The sequence below is a fragment of the Dermochelys coriacea genome, chromosome 8 (assembly GCF_009764565.3).
Source record: "Dermochelys coriacea isolate rDerCor1 chromosome 8, rDerCor1.pri.v4, whole genome shotgun sequence".
Taxonomy (NCBI): domain Eukaryota; kingdom Metazoa; phylum Chordata; order Testudines; family Dermochelyidae; genus Dermochelys; species Dermochelys coriacea.
Genome location: NC_050075.1, coordinates 7,781,673 through 7,798,508, shown reverse-complemented (window position 1 = coordinate 7,798,508; position 16,836 = coordinate 7,781,673). Strand labels below are relative to the sequence as shown.

General features: G+C 43.5%; 2 protein-coding genes across 3 annotated transcripts in view; one reads left to right on the top strand and one right to left on the bottom strand.

Annotated features, from left to right (window-relative positions):
* On the top strand, positions 1-15,900 carry LOC119860490 (leukotriene C4 synthase-like). The gene is made up of 6 exons (XM_043490928.1): positions 1-474; positions 9,385-9,484; positions 11,142-11,212; positions 12,026-12,107; positions 12,949-13,142; positions 13,300-15,900. The coding sequence occupies exons 1-5, from the start codon at positions 417-419 to the stop codon at positions 13,094-13,096; spliced, it is 459 nt and encodes a 152-aa protein (XP_043346863.1). The 5' UTR covers positions 1-416; the 3' UTR covers positions 13,097-13,142; positions 13,300-15,900.
* MGAT4B (alpha-1,3-mannosyl-glycoprotein 4-beta-N-acetylglucosaminyltransferase B) overlaps positions 15,748-16,836 on the bottom strand; it is a 98,236-nt gene continuing 97,147 nt past the window's right edge. For both annotated transcript variants that reach the window (XM_038414281.2, XM_043490922.1), the window contains exon 15: positions 15,748-15,916. In XM_038414281.2, coding sequence (XP_038270209.1) covers positions 15,893-15,916 — 24 coding nt within the window. In that variant the 3' untranslated portion in view covers positions 15,748-15,892. The remainder of the gene's footprint in view (positions 15,917-16,836) is intronic.

Genomic DNA, 16,836 nt, shown 5'->3' with positions numbered 1-16,836 from the left:
CGCGCTTGCAGAGCCCGCTGGGAAGCGCAGCGCAGCGCAGCCCGGCCCGGGATTCCCCCGCGCGAGCTGCTGGCCCGGGGGGCGGCCGCTCGCGCGCGCTCTCAAGCCTGTACCCGCCCAGCCGCCGACCCCTCAAGAGCAAGAGTTTGCTTTTCTGACCTCGCCCCGAGGGCTGGCCACGCCTGCCCCGAGCCAGGCCTTCGCCTGCCCGCGCTCCCTGCGGCTGTCCAGGAACAGCTCTGCAGCATGCGAGGGGTTAACTAGCGCTGCGAGGAGGAAGCACATGCTCGCGCGGAGCAATAATTGTCGGTGGCGGTGCACACCCGGCAGAGGGAGCGGACCGCACCGCACTCCGCAGTCGCCCCCCCTGCAGGAGCTGGGACCGGTTTTTTGCCACAGCGCCCGGCAGCCCCAAGATGCTGGATCAGATCGCGTTGCTAGCCGCTGTGACCGTCCTGGGAGTCTTGGAGCAAGGTACGGTGCCCGGCCCTTTCCCATTCACGACCGCTGTGTCATCGCCGCGGGGGGGTCACCAGGCTGTGCGGGATGAAAGGTTGCTTTTGGCCAGGGCAGTAAATGGTGCAAATTGTTCGGGGCATGCTCGGGATGAAGATGGTCATCACCACCGCTGGCTTTTGAGTTGCAAAGAGCTTGAATGATCTGCAGCCCTCACACCTCATCATGTGCTACAGAAATGAAAATAGGGAAGGAGGACTTGTGGCACCTTAGAGACTAACAAATTTATTTGAGCATAAGCTTTCGTGAGCTACAGCTCACTTCATCGAAATGCATCCGATGAAGTGAGCTGTAGCTCACGAAAGCTTATGCTCAAATAAATTTGTTAGTCTCTAAGGTGCCACAAGTCCTCCTTTTCTTTTTGCGAATACAGACTAACACGGCTGCTAGTCTGAAACCTGTCAGAAATGAAAATGAAATGTTAACTGGAAACTTAACAATTGACTCACCGGTGTTATCAATTCACTATTCTCCACGGTTGATTTTTTTTTTTTTTTTTAGTGGCTGTAATTTTTCAAATAAAAGCGTGGTCGCAAAGTATCCAAACTAAAGTCAGTGGGATACTACTCAGTGCTTTGAGGAAACTTTTATGGTATTTGAAGGTTTGCGTGCACACGTATAGGTGTAAAATATCTGTGGCACTGTTGTATATTGTAGTTTAACGTACAGATCTATTCCTATTGCTTCATGAGCAATGTCAATATATTGTATGCTACATTCTCTGTAGTAGGTATTCTGTTTCTATACAGCTTATTTAAATCTATTAAATGTATTAATAGTGGATGATAAATAAGAAGAGCTGATAAAGCAATGTAACAAAAAAGCCAATATGACTTTCTAGGCTGTATCATCACAAGCATCAGAGCAGGAGGCATTAATTAGTCTCTCTCTCTAGGACAGTGGTTCTTAGCCTTTCCAGACTACTGTACCCCTTTCAGGAATCTAATTTGTTTTGCGTCCTCCCAAGTTACACCTCACTTAAAAACTACTTGCTTACAAAATCAGACGTAGAAATACAAAAGTGTCGCAGCAACCTATTACTGAAAAATTGCTTCCTTTCTCATTTTGTCTGTCTGAAATTTTAATTTGTACTGACTTTGCTAGTGCTTGTTATGTAGCTTGTAAAACTAGACAAATATCTAGATGAGCTGAGGTACCCCCAGGAAGACCTCTGCATAACCCCAGGGGTACACATACCCCAGTTGAGAACCACTGCTCTAGGACTCTGAGCCCGTGCCTACATCCCTGCATTAAATTTTAGGTATTGATAAACTGGAAGAATTCAGAAAAAAGCAACAAAACTGATCAAGGGGTGGAGAGAGTGAATTTTTGAGGTAAGAGATTTTTAAGAAGTACCGCTTGATTAAGCAGTAATGCCTACAAAGGAGGGAGGAGAGGTATGACAGACTATAACTGTCCACCCATATTTAGGAGACAAGGTGTGTGAGGTAATATCTTTTATTGGACCAACTTCTGTTGGTGAGAGAGACAAGCTTCTGAGCTACACAGAGCTCTTCAGCTCTGAGAAAGGTACTCTCAGCGTCACAGTTTAATACATGGTGGAACAGATTAGAATATGCTAAACAATCTGTTCCATCTTGCATTTAGCTGTGACATTAGAAGTATCTTTCCCAGACCTGAAAAAGAGCTCCGTGTGGCTCGAAAGCTTGTCTCTCTCACCCAGAGAAGTTGGTCCAATAACAGATATTACCTCACCCACCTTGTCTCGCTAATATTGTGGGACCAACAGGGTTACTACAACACTACATACAACTAGTGTTTGAAAAGTATATACCAGAGGTAGAAAATTTATTTAGTCCAGTCCAAGGAGTACTGGGATTAGAGTTAAGAGAAGAGATCCTCAGGTTGAACATCATGGACGAGACTGTTGCAGCTGTATAGAGAAGGTTGAGTTGAATGGGTTTTGGGGGTGGAGGAAGGTTGTTTTTTTTACTTGAAGCAGGGATTCAATCTCTTTACACTGTATTTTTCATACATAGCAATCTCACTACAATCACAGTTCTCATCTTAGAGTTTAGAATGAATTTTCTGAGAATTTACAAGTAAATCTGTTAATTAGTTTAGGAGTTATAATTCATTTTAAAATGTGCCCTTTAAGGAATCTGGCACCTTGTCAGATCATTTTTTGTCCCTAACAATTCTAATAATGGAATGACAGACTCTTCAAACTTTTCGTACAGTTAAAGCTGAACTCATGGGCTACACTTTTTGGAACTAATGGCCATTTTGCATATTCATTAAGTGAAAGTTTTTTCAAGTAGAGGCTGAAGAATGTTCTATACAGAGACTTGCACAAAGAACTGCATTCTTTCAAAATGGCTTCCATATTTATCTTGTTCCCACTGGGAGTGAGGCCACAGGGTGCCCTCAATTAGCCATTTTGAAAAAAAGGATAGACACCATCTTCCCAGAGGGGCATTGTGTCGTCTCAATCCCATTGAAAACAATGGGAAATAGTGGCTGTTTTGAAAGAGGACACTTGTTCATGAGTTCCTCTGAAAGAGATTTTATGCATCAGCTTCTGTTATGACAAATTTGTTATGAAAAATTATGACATCCTAATTTCCCATGGGGAGGTGGAATTAATATAGATTGGCCACTCACAGATCCCCACAACACCAGACAATCTGGTACTTCGGGGAATGACATGGGCCTGCGTGATCCTGCCCATGCTGCCATGTGCGCATGCAAGGTTACCTGGCAAGCCATTTTGAAGCGCACCCTGCCCTGCCCAGGTGACCTCATGTGTGCAGTCAGAGAGGCAGGGTAGTGCACTCTTCAACATGGTGTCCCCTGTCAACTGCCAGACAAAACCATGACTGGTTTTGCCCCAGTGCCGGGTAGGGTGACCAGATGTCCCGATTTTATAGAGACAGTCCCGATATTTGGGGCTTTTTCTTGTATAGGCGCCTATTACCCCTCACGTCCATCCCAATTTTTCACACTTGCTATTTGGTCACTCTAGTGCTGGGTAGGTGGCAAACCTTAGAAAACAGGACCGTTCAGTTTAAAACCAGATGAATGGCTTGCCTAAAGTAACGTGTCCTCAGAAATCATCTAAATCTAATCTGGGCCCCAAACACTGTCATGATTTTAGCCATTTTGTGCCTATAGGAGAGAATGTGAAGGTCATTTTGGGTGCTTGCTTGTTTCCATATTTGAGCATGTCTGAATTTCTTTTCAGTTTAAGCTTAACTCCAAATTTCCTGGGTATTTAAGACTTGATTGGGGGAATAATTGAAATAGCCCTGTACTGTATTTTACTCAGAATTCATCTTTAATTCCATTTTAACGTAGGCTTGGTCTGGGATTAAAGAAATGTTTCCTGACCATAAGAATTATTAGATGGTGGAAGCACCATTGCTCTGGCACACTTAAAACCAGACTGAACAAGGAATTTGAAAGTGTAGTGTAACAGGGTAATCCTCCACTGGCCGTGAGATGAGCTAGCCTTTTAAGGTCTAATTGCTCTATTACTCTGAGTATACTCTGCAGTTGAATAGAGGAATTCTACCTCCCTCAAAACATTCAGTTCACCTGAATTTGCAATTGAAGACTCAGGTTTTGTACTCTCTCCCGATTTATGTCATTCTAAAGATGTTGGTCATTTCTCTGTAGTTAAGGTCTCAAAAGCGGTTTCAGTACAAAGAGCAATTTGCTGCTGTTCTAAAATTGTAGGAGGGAATGTCCTTTTGGGAGAAGAATCACTCCTAAATTTGGGGGAGAATGGGCTGATGTTGAAAGTGTGCCTGTAATATAAAAATAAATACATAAAACATTGTTTTTTCCCTGACTGGAAAACTTGTAACACTTGTTTTATGTCCTGTGTCTACAATGGTAAGCCTGAGAAACTGCAAACTGGGAATGTTTTTGTTGGATTTTTGGTGACCACTAGAGCCTTGTAGCAAATGTGCAGTGCAGTTGTAGCCGTGTTGGTCCCTGGAAATGTGAAAGTTTCATGTTTGAAACAGGACCATCAGATGTTTCAGAGAGTCCCTGAAACAGAGGGGGATTGAAAGTATAGGATAAGTCTAATATGAAAAAAATTAAAGTTATCTTAAATTTGGTTAAGGAAATAAATCTGTGTTGTAAAGAAAGTCCCCGACTACCAAGTAGAAGGAAGGCCTTGAAAATAATGAGATAAAACCAAAAGGAATGAAGTAGGGAGAATGTCTGTCTGGTTTAAAGAATAATGAGATAAGGGGAAGTTTCTAAAAATAAGTTTATAAAAAAGGGGTGACTGCAGGTAGTTTTAAATCAAACAAAGATAATCTGTTTTAAAATGAGCCAACATGGCCCTTCCCCAACTCAAACAGCAGTGTAAAATCCTGTGTGAACCCAGGTGCGATGAAAAAGCTGTTGAACAACAAGAAAGAGGGGAGTAAAGGCCTTGGGAAGAAAGAAGGTTGTAAAGATTACCCTGGATTAAGACTGGAAATAAGGGTGAACTGTCTTAACTTTTTTTGGGGGGTGTGTGTGCTGAAGTCTGTAATTGGCAGTGACATCGCTTGTTTAAAGGTATTAAAAAGTAAATGCTTAAAGGGTTCATTGCGAATACTCTCCTGATCATTCTGGAGCCAACCAAAATGGGTCTAAGTACCCAAGGGTTTAGCCTGTTTGTAAGTAGTTTGATGCTTATAAATTTTTTGTACTGTTTGGATGTAGTAAATTGCTTATTATTTAGGCTTTTTAGGTATGTTTAGAGCAACTGCCCCTAGAATGCCCCTACATCCTAGCTTCGACTTTGACAACTTTGTCTCAAGTAAGGAGACACATATATTATTGGATCAAGGAATTTTTCCAGGGGTTTTTAGAAGTATTCAACTGTAGGCATCTTGCACTTTGCAGATGGCATATTGAAAGTGAGTCATAGAGCACTAGTTTTATACCTACAGGTCTTTGCTAACAAATGTTGGACTGTGTCACAGCCTTGGTCATGCAAAGTAGCATCATTTTATGCCTAGGAAGTTTGTCTGTTGGGTTTGTCTACACTTACACTTAAGGAGGAGAAACAGTGATGAACAGATGATGAGATGAGGCTGAATTAAGGTTGTTTGGCTGATAGTAAGTTATTAATACACTTAATCACAGTTTAACAAAGGTGGAAGCTTAGTGTTCAGTAAATGTACACAAATGTCCTATTCCAAAGTGTTGAAAGCACACTGGGCTTCTGTTTTCTTTTTCTTTTGGGAAGCGCTTTCCCCTTTTGCCCCCTTGCGTCAGTGTAATATTGTGTTTGTCCAGAGATGCATAAAAAGCTCTATTGACAAAAATGTAAAGTCTGAACCGATTCAACTGGCTTCCCTCTGGGAGTTGCCTCTGAGGAAAAAGCTTGAACGTGGGTTATTGCAAAGCTTGGGGTGGGTTTTGTAATGTATCATTCTAAGAGCCACCTGTAGTGTGTAATCCTTCATTCTTACACTGTGCATATATTTCAGATCCCTACAGCAGGGGTAGGGTTCTCAAGCGGCCCTCACTGCTCTCTGATGGGGATGGTTAATTATACAAATTCTTGTTGCACACATGGGGTTTCCTATGGGAACGTGCTGTTCTATTGTTCCCAGGTGCAAGTAAACTTGTAACAGGTTTAAACTTCGTTTATTGACTAAGCATAAAAAAAAGTGCAGTAACAGGGTTGTGTAATGAAACTAATCCCATGCATTATTGACTGTTTATAGGGGAATTGAGAATATGTGGTGACACCTGATGTTCTCAGGGTTATGCCAAAATCCAGCACTGTGAGCACTAGTCTATGCAGTGTCTTTAAATCAGTCTGCACTTTTTTGAGAGGTGCCTTGGGGACAACAAAATGAAGAGAGAGAGAAAAAAGCAACCTTTATTAGGGGGCTGTGTTTTACTGATGTGCAGAGGAGTTGACAGGAATTAATATTTGATTAGATCTTGCTTCTGAAACTCTCCCCACGTATCCTGTAGCTAGTACTGAATTGTGTACGTAGCCAGGCATGATATCAGCTGTATCTGCTCTCTGGCTCTTTTCTTGGGGTTTTACTGAACTCTGTAGCTGAATGGTACATCGATGGCGTTTGTCATATCACAATCAAAGTGATGATGTAGCTGTTATTCACTGGGTTCTAGCTCTTTTACAAGTTTCCTCCCCAATATTATATTTACATCTGAATTCGGATTAATAGGAAGAAACGTGCTGAACAGATCAACAATTGGATAAGGACATGTGTGTTTTTAAAATAGTAATTAAGCATGGGGGAAGGATAGCTCAGTGGTTTGGCCGTTAGCCTGCTAAACCTGGGGTTGTCAGTTCAATCCTTGAGGGAGCCATTTAGGGCTCTGGGGCAAAAATTGGGGATTGGTCCTGCTTTGAGCAGGGGGTTGGACTAGATGATCTTCTTAGGCCCCTTCCAACTCTGGTATTCTATTCTATGATTAAGTAATATTTATTGAAGTTGCATTACAACATCAGATTATGTAAATCTCTAATATAATTCTTCTTTCCTCCAAGTGTGTCTATACCAGCCTCCTCTACTATACAGGGCATGAGCGCTGCTCAGCTGTAATGTCTTTCTACACCTTAAAACTGATTTCTGTTCCTTAAGCCCATCTATATTGATCTCTCAGTATTTTCCTTTATCTGAACCATTGTCCTGGTCATCACTTGTCTGTGTTAGATTGTAATGGCTCTGGATCGCGGCTGTATTTTTGTATGTACTGTGAAGTGCGTTGTAGCTTTCCAAAGCCTTATAAATACTGAATAGTAAATGTCTCCTCTAGTGGCTGCAGCCTATAGGTGCTAAAAACCCAGCATGGCTACAAGAGAGTGAATGTTTTGCAGGTTGCCTCTAAGATAATAGATATTGTTATTGACACATTGATCCCATCAGAATATAACACTGGAGAGAGAGAGGAGCCCATGTTTATTTGAATTGTCCTATAAAAACAGGGAATTACATCACCCAGGTTCCCAATTAGGGTTCAGTGTGTCTATTGTGTAAACAAGCTTGGGGCAAGAAGGACAGTGTGGGGCGGGAGGGATTCTTAACCTATCTTCCATGTGTGTGCACTTCAGGCAACTGAATTTGGTGACTTGAAAGCCCACAAGGTTGTGCTTTTCCAAACCGACTTTTTTTTTTTTCATCTGCTGCGTGCTTTGCACCTGACTGTGCCTCCTTAGGCATTGAGTTTCTGGAGAACAGCTGAATCTGACACTGGTGAAAGTGGCCCAGCTGCATGCAAAGTGCTGCTGAGTGTAGCAACCGGGTACAGGCTTCAAAGGAGCAGCCAGCACCCATTCTTAAGGCACAGAGTTGAATTTGGCAAAGTTCAGTTTAAAAAGACTCAAGCTGCTGCGCTTTATTGCGAAAGCTGCAAAAATCATCCTTCCAGGGCAGGGTGTTGGTCTTTACACCGATGCCAGCTGATAGTGTTTGGCTCTAGCTCTGGCAGCATCAGTGTTCTTAGTCCTTGTGCCTGGATCCTGACACGTCCAGATCCATTCTTATGCGTCAGCTGTCCATCCCACAGGCTCCAGATACGTCTTCACTGATTGTGTTTAACAAAAGGAGGAGGTGGGTATTGAACAGGTCTTTTTGAGTCCTGTTCTTTGCTTTGGCCCTGAACATTTCCCTTTTCTGAGGGCTTGAGGGGCAGAGAGATATTGCCAGTGTCACCAACTCTCGCAATGTTATCATGGGGGTGGCGCTCTGTGGTTGTGCTCAAGAATTTGGCAAGCGCTCCCTGCGGTTCCTCCTTTAGCAGCCAGGCGCCACTTTACAACTGGAGTGGGTCAGAGCTGGAGCAGGGCTGTGTGGGCATGTTCCTGCCCCCCCCCAAAGCTCAGCTGTTGCACTGCAGCCTCACCAGTCAGGCAGTTTTAATGGAGGTAGGTTCTTAGGGCAGCCCTGTCCCTTGGAGATGGGCCAGCTTTCAGGGAACCGAGTTGTGAGAAGCAGGAGCATAGATAGGGTGACCCGATGTCCCGATTTTATGGGGACAGTCCCGATATTTGGGGCTTTGTCTAATAGGCTCCTATTACCCCCCCTCCCCACCCCGTCTCGAATTTTCACCCTTGCTGTCTGGTCACCCTAAGCACAGAGGACCTGGGGCAGAAGACATGTGGGCTAGTGGAAGAGCACTGGCCTGGAACTCAATAGACCTGAGTTATGCTCTTGGCTCTGTCACTGGATTGTGTGTGACCTTGGGCAAGTGACTCTGGCTCTGCCTCAGTTTCCCCATCTGTAAAATGGGAATACAAAAATACTTCACTTGAGAGCTGCTGATTAAAAGTGCTAGGATAAGAGCTAGGACATTAATTATTATGATCATTTGTATGCATTTAAGGTTGAATTTTCAGCCTATAATCACCCCACACATGCTGAGCATTGTCAGGGGCATTAACCAGAAGACTGTCCAAAACTAAGATTAATATTTTGGCCTAAAAATAATGAAATTTCTTTTAATGTCATGATTTGGGGGTTTCTGAATCATGATTTTTGAACTCGGGGGGTTGGCAGTCCTGCATTGTTCTGGAGCAGAATGCAACTGGAGCTGTGTCTAACTTTAGCTGGTTATGAAACAGTATACACTAGGGTGTCTGTTACTGCTGCTAGCTGTGTGTGAGATTGCTATGCAAAGCACAAGTCAAAGTCTAAATTGTCTGTGCTATACAGTCTGTTCAATACAATGCACATATATGAAATAAATGGGTATTTATTTAGTCTACCCATTAATAGTGTCTGATTTTCATAGACTTTGTAATTAAAACCTATAATCATGGTGGCTATTTTTAGAACTCCCTTAGTTCCAAACCAGATAATGCATGGGCTAGTGTAATGAGTGTAACATACAATGTACAGCTTTGTTCTCTTCTTCCAGCCTATTTTGCACTGCAGGTGATCTATGCCAGACGGAAGTACAAAGTCTCCCCCCCGGATACAGCAGGCCCACCAGAATTTGAGAGAGTCTTCAGAGCTCAGTAAGAGAGTTTTCCTTTACTCGTTGTGTTTACACCTAAACCGAGGCTAGAGCCAGACGCTACATCCAATCTCCCTTGAAAGACTGATCCAGATCAGATCTTCGCCACTCAGGCTTACTGCTGGTTCCAGCCACAGATCCTGTCTGATGTTTAGCAGCATTATGAATTTAAGCTCCCAGGCTCCTCTTTTGAAGGGGGTCATGCAGGGTTCCTTTGAGGTATAACATGCCAGCTCAGGAAGTAAATTCTGCCCAGTCTGTGTTCCCATTTGCACTGTAGAGTGAAGGGGTGCATAGTAAGAGACTGCTGTAGCTGCAAAAACCCTAAGGCCCAGCCTTTCTTTAATCTCTGCAGTTTGAGGAGGGTCTGACTCAGCTATTCCTGAGGCAAGACACAAGGCCTTGGAAACAGGTTCTTGCTCAGGTCCGCCACACTGCTAACGAACGTGGGACTCAGTTGTTTCGCCATTCAAAAGGGGAGAGGAAGCATTTACTCATTTTAACCATGTTCTGCCTCTTATTTCCACAAGAAGTCAAAAGACATGGGCTGCGATTTGTGATGACTGGAATGCTCGTTTCAATCTAGCAGTAAATTTTGAACAGATGATAGGCTGTAGAGTTCCTCATTCAGCAAACAGTCAATGTTTGGACTGGCAGAAATGCTCGCGAGAGTTCATATAAGACACCTGGAGTGAAATGCAACAGCCAGTTCCAGCCCACAAACCTTTATTTAATTCTGTGCATGACAGAAGATGTGAGGCTGAGAATCTCTATTGCATCTTTTGTAGGGGAAGTGATGTGATCATTGTTACCTGGGGAAGGTTATTTCTGTGGCAATGGATTCTGATAGATGAGTTGCTTTGATATGTTTTTAAAAACACATTTATTACTTCATAGTGGAAAACCGGCAGCCTCTCTCTAGCTAAGGTTTTAAATGCATTTGCTTTATAAAATTTGCAGCACTCCCGTTTCTGACTCAAATATGGCATATCCCCTAGGGCCAGAGGAGAAGATTTTAGATGAGTTGTCCATGGAATTATAAAACTTTTCACATTTGGACGCGTCGCCATGTACTTGCTTGCACACGATTTTGTGCCTTTTGCCATTTTAAAAAAAAAGGATCTGGAGGTTGCCAGAATGCTCCTCTGGGGACTTTTAAGGTTGAGCAAGAGTTTGACTCAGCAACGTAGTGTGGTGCAGAGCAATTCTTAAACACCTACAACTTTAGTTGATTGTGTAATTTCCTATTAATAACCTAAAGGGGGGAAATACCTTACACATGTTTAATTCCAGATCTGATGCAGAAAGCCTGTGGGTTGGGGCAAACTATATGACCTCTGCCTTAGTCTGTAAATCTCTGAAGAGGAGATTATGCCACTTCTGCTCAGGATTGGTGGGAGATGCTAATTTTGGCAACATGTTCAGAAGATTGACAGCACTGCAAATATTGGTTTACTGGTGCTTTTCCTTAGCCCATGTTGCATATTTGCCCTTCCATGCAGAAAGGGGGCCCATTGTCCATAATACCACAAACCGATCCTGCCCACGTGCGACAAAATATATTTTTGAAAAAGAATTATTAAATGCACTGTTCTGAGAGGGGGTTTATATGGGCTTTTGCTTTCAGTTTTAACTTTCTCTTCTCTGGTTCTCCTCAGGGCAAACTGCTCCGAATACTTTCCAATCTTTGTGTCTGTCCTATGGGTGGCTGGACTCTTCTTCCAACAAGGTAAAATAATTAAAAAAATCCCACCAAAATCCAGACACTGTACTGGGTTTATAGCATTGGTGCACTTACAGCAAACCATTGCTAGCTAAGCAAGCCACCTCCTGGAGCTCAAGGATGAGCTGTTTTGGCATGGGAAGTGGGAGGGGAGAAATAGGCCAGAGTTACTTAAATGAAACTCGGTTGGTTTGGGCAGCTATATTTTAATACTGAAAATCTGACATGCCAACCTCTTGATAATAGATGGAGGTATTTGTGCCATTCCCAAGGGAGACATTTACATGATCGCATTGTCCTGTGGCTAGTTAGTGCTTCTGGGCTTTAGAGATGAACTAGTCCTGTCTTCCTCCTCCTACTCAAGCTGCTAAACTTTGCTCATATTTGGCCCCAACGTGCAGGAGTTCCTAAAGGTCTCAGGTCCTTTATAAAGGTCAATATACTACTATTAATTTATTTCTCCTAAAGAGGGAGAGGTGTGGAAATATGGCTTTTAGCCTGGGGAAAAAGCCATGACTACCTCTCCTAGCAGGGGTGGCAGAAGGTTCCTCCCCCCCCCCCACACCACGTCTTCCCCCAGCCCCTGCCCCTTCTCGTTCATCTTTATGGCCAGTAAATAGTGGAAGAGCAGTAGGCCTCTGCTTCCTAGTCAGCACTGGGTGCACTGGTCAGATGTGTCACAGTCCATTTGTAATTCTGATTTTGCTGAATTGTTCTTTTCCAATTACTTGTCGGACTTTGTAGCCTTCAGACTCTGGCAGTGAAGCATTTGGCGCACTGCTCCATGGTAATGATTTTGGTTCTTGGTTTCACATGTAGGTGTGGCTGCAGTCTGTGGGCTACTCTACTTGTATGCTCGGTACCAGTACTTCCAGGGATATTCGCTCTCTGCTCTTGGAAGGTGAGTATGTATCCAGACCTGAAATCGTGTGGGTGAAAGTGCCCAACAACGAGCCTGCCTTATAATCAGTGAGAGTTGGGTGGCGAAATACCTATGAGGAGGATCTGGGCCTGTATCCTTACCCACTTTGCTGTTAGAAACCCAATGCTGCTATTAATTTCTTCCCTGCCCCCCATGGCAAGAGCACCATGAACGTGTTACCAATTCATCAAGTGGGTCTAACCTGGAGCGTAACAATGGGCAGTGCAGTTCCTCTAAATGAAGCGTACATCTTACCTCTGGAATGGTCACAGTCCATAAAACTCAAACGGCACTCAAGGCTGACTCCAGGGTGCTTAACAATAACTGTAGCCAGCTGCATTTATAACTTTAAAAATGCTGCTGCTGAAAGTTACTAGTTTGAGAAGCAAGGTTATAACAAAGTAAATTGATTGCGTACTGGCTGAAGGGTTTTTAAGCATGCTAAAGATAACACAAAAGTTTCCTGTTAAATAATTGCCTGGCCCAGCCGCTCAGTGGCTTACTGAGTTTGTACAGCCCACCTCGTCACCCACAAGCACTTGGGAAGCTGGCTGTTCTAGCATGCAGCAGCTTCAGTGTCACAACCACATATGCAAATGGAGTGGTCTTACTGTTTGTCAGCGGCAAAGACACTTTGCTAGGCTGCACAGAACTTAAAAATCAAGGGGTTTTTAAAGCTATTTATTTAGAGGGCAGAAGGTGGCTGTTTTCAACGCCTGTTACAGACCCTGCTTGTTTTATATTAAAAAATATATATCTCTCTCCTTGCTGGCAGAGGAGGTCATTGTTCTCTTTTAATGAATGTTTTCTCCTCACACAGATTGGGGCCTATGTACTTCAGTGCCAAAGTTCTGTGGATTTTGATTGGTTTGTCCATGGCTGGGCTTTTGGTTCACTTCCTTTCGCTCAGTTCTTTTGTGTGGAGAATGGAAATTCCAAGCAAACTGCAACTGCTCTTCCAGTGGTAAACAGCACCTGTGACCTAAACTTCAACTCAGCATCTCCTCCAATGCTGCCAGGCTGATGAGATTTTAACCTTTACTTTCTCCACACTAAAGCCGTTCAAAATAGAGCTAAAAAGCACAAGCGTGCTGTGGTTGAAGAGATCTAAAATACTCCCAAACTTGTATTCAGCCAGTTGTCCCCTGCGTCTGTTCTCTTCCTTTAACAAGGAGGAAGAGGGAGAAAGCGGTCCTCTCCCGCCCGCCACCCCAAGTTATCCACAGCAAGTTCCACTTATTAGGAAACAGTTTTAATCACAAGTGGAGAATAGAGCAATGCTACATCCATTTGCCTCAGTTGGCTTTTAAAACCCCTTCTCTTCCCCCACTAAACGTTGTGCATATGCATGTAGAAAAGCTCAGGCTTGCTAGAGAAGCTAAAGGCAGACATGATTAGCAGCACATGCTTTTCTGTGCACCCCACTGAAACTAAGGATTTTGCACCAGACTCAGCTTCTGCAGGATGTTGCTTAAGCTAATGAAAAGAGGCTGTTGTAATTCTCAGCTGCTGTGTCTATACAGCAGGTAGCAGTACTTCAAATGGAGTGTTAGTGGGAGGCAAGGTCTAGACCACCTATTTCTAGGACATTTGTTCATATAATACTTAAATGCTTTTAGGCCCATGTTTTCTAATGGCTTATGGCACTGGGCACCCAAGATGAGATTGCTAGGATCTGCTTTGCTGAAGTTCTGGGTGCTCCTAGCTATCAAATTGGGCACTCAAAAGCATGACAATAACTGAAAAAGATGAGCTTTAATTTCCATTGCCAAACCAAGAGCTGTCACAGTCTGATGTTGCTTATCTTTGCTGAACTACAAGTTGCCTTGAAAATTTGACATTTTTACTCTGTTGTAGTTACTTGTTGCTGCACTTACCTGAGCAATGGGAAGCATACACAGGTTTTCTGCTACAAGAGTCAATGCATCTAATGTCATAGGACAGTCAGGGGAACATTGCATACACAGTTGGTGAGTGGAGACAGAAAAGAGCCAGAAAAGGTGAAGAAATACTTTCCCAAACTTACAGCTTTAGATATACTGGTTTGAAGGGGAGGAACATAGAAGAAAATTGCTAAAGTATTGTTTTATAACCACACTTTAAAAGCAAAAGCCATTCAAAGAAAGGCTCTCTCCTAACCTAACAGAAACTTGCATTTGGTTTTAATAAAGGAATTAGGAATTAAGTCCCTCTACTTGGATTCAGAGCCACTGAGAATGTTTTCAGCATCAGGTGGCCCTTCTCAGTAGTAGACTAGTAAGGGGGGATAAAAAGCACATTTTAGATGTAATGTATTACAAGTGAGAGTTTAGCAATGGTTCCTTTTCCTTATTTATGCAGAGCTGGAGTACAGTCTGTTCAATTATGCTACTACAGCACCCTGCCTGTAGAAGCAGGGCACCTGGAAATGGCACCAGTGCCACAAGCAGCACTGCCGTGGCTAATTTATAATCCAGAGTTACATTGCCAAGTCATGGGAAGGGAAAATAATTTTATAAATCGGCAAGTTAAATATGAAGAGCCTCTTGCTAGAAAGTTAAAACCTGAGTGAAGACAAGGGCAAGGATTTTAAATTTAATTAAACTTTATTACAGTGCACGTTATTTTTAATATGCATTTATATAGAGATGTACTTGAAAAATCAAATGTATCCAATAATAAAAAATACAGCACATTAAAGTAGTATAATGCATTCCAGTGTATAGCTGAAGAGACATTGGGATTTCAGAAAAAACTTTGAGAAATTACACGACTTCCTACCATTTTAGAACTGGGCTACTTATTTTCAAAATTCACATCAACCAGTAACTGAAATATTTATTAAAAAGATGGATTTTGCACTCAAAATCTCAAGGCATGAAGACGTTGGTGCCTTCAACATAGTTTTATTCAGGGGCCATGTTCAACCCTGGCAGGCACAGTGTGGTTTATTATTTCCCTGCCATACCGATATACGTAATCTCCTCTGGTAGAACCATGACTCTTCCTGGACCAAGAGGAGAGCTCCATCTTCCTACTCACTTAATCCTCAGATGTAGTCCTGGAGGAACTGCCTCTTGCTGGGGCAAGGGGAAATGAAGCGATTCAGGCAGTGATTGTTTCTCCCAATACACCTCAACCCTGCTCTGCAGTTGGTAAGGGGAATTCAGTCACCCTGTGCTCATTGCCAAAACCCTCCCCCTTCACTGCTCCAGCAATAGGACTCCCACCCAATATAGCCAGGGTCTGCCCTTTCCTGGGCTGAAGATACATATGGCCTTCTGCTCATTAGATCCTTCGTTCTGTAAGCATGCCAAACCATGCTGTATGTTTATCTGACCCAGCTGCTACACTCAGGGAGCCATGTCCCTGAGAGGACGAGTGACAGTGTGGTCCTCGCCCAGGGGAACAAACCAAACCTTTTAACTAGGATTATTTTCCCTTGGTCTCTATACAGCAAGAGCGGACAGTTTGACCACCCCCCACAAAGTCAGCTGCAGCCAACACATGCCAGTGTGGACATTGGTGCTCTCTTGTTTAATTCCAGCCAGCACCCACCTATGGAAATGTTTCCCCTCCATGTAGTCTGTTGCAGAGCTTCCCAGGATTCGTGTATTTTGGCCACAGACTTTTTTTCTTCTTCCTGGCTTGTAGCAGATGGTGGTGCTGTGCATGCAACAGTTTCACACCCTTTGCAGACTGGGGGAAGGGAATAAAAAGGAGAGGAAGATTTGGAGGAGGGACTGAGCAACGGCTTTGCGCATCCACCCTTCGTCCTGGGAATTTCATTCTGCTTTTTTCAGAAAAATCTGAAAAGATAGAATGGGGGAGAATAAGAGAAAGGAAGCAAAAGGCCTCAGAGTTGGGCACTTTCTCAGGTACAAAACTTCCAGGCAGTCCCCACGCTAGCAGGAAGAGAGGACACACGTGTGAAGTTTGTTTTACAGAAGACACCCAGGAATGGTATTCAAATGAGGGGGGGGGTTGTTTTGTTTTGTTTTGTTTTGTTTTTTGCTAATTTGTTGTCGACAGGACACCATCTTGAGGTGATACCAGAAGATCGCATGACTGCAGCCTGCGACTAGCCTTCAAAGGGCAGTGCACACACCCCTTACTTAGCGATGCTGGTTCGGGGGACAAGCAAGCAAGGTGACAGCTCTGGGGCATTTGCCCCCTTAGAAATGCAAGACACAAATGATGTTAGAGGGCAGAAAAAGCCAAATCCACTGGCCAGACCCTCAGGCTATTAGAACTGTGGTGGGTTTGAAGGGACACGATCAAGAATTTAATTAATGTTTAAAAAATACTCTGGATGTTTAAACATTCCTTGTACAAGCCCATTCTCTCCCTTCTCGGTTGTCTGGCCAGTAGTAAGGGGCAAGCACCTATTCCTTTCTCCAAAGGACACAAAAGGCTGGTTTTAACAGTCACATGGCCAGGAAAGCATATGCCCCAACTAGAGTAACAATCCCTTTGTGCAACTCACTAGAACTCCATAGGTTCATCTCCCTACATTAAAAGCTTCTGTACAAAATGCATTGCCACTTAGGGCTTATCCTACTCCCATGGACATCCAGGTGAGCTTTTTCATTAGCTTTCATGGGAGCAGGATTGTGCTTCTAAGACCAGGCACTCTGGCTTCAACAACAGGTTGAAAAGCCACTCACCTTTCTCCCCTCAAGGAGAACTCAAAATCCCCCCACCCCTTTTACCCTGATATCTGCTCCTC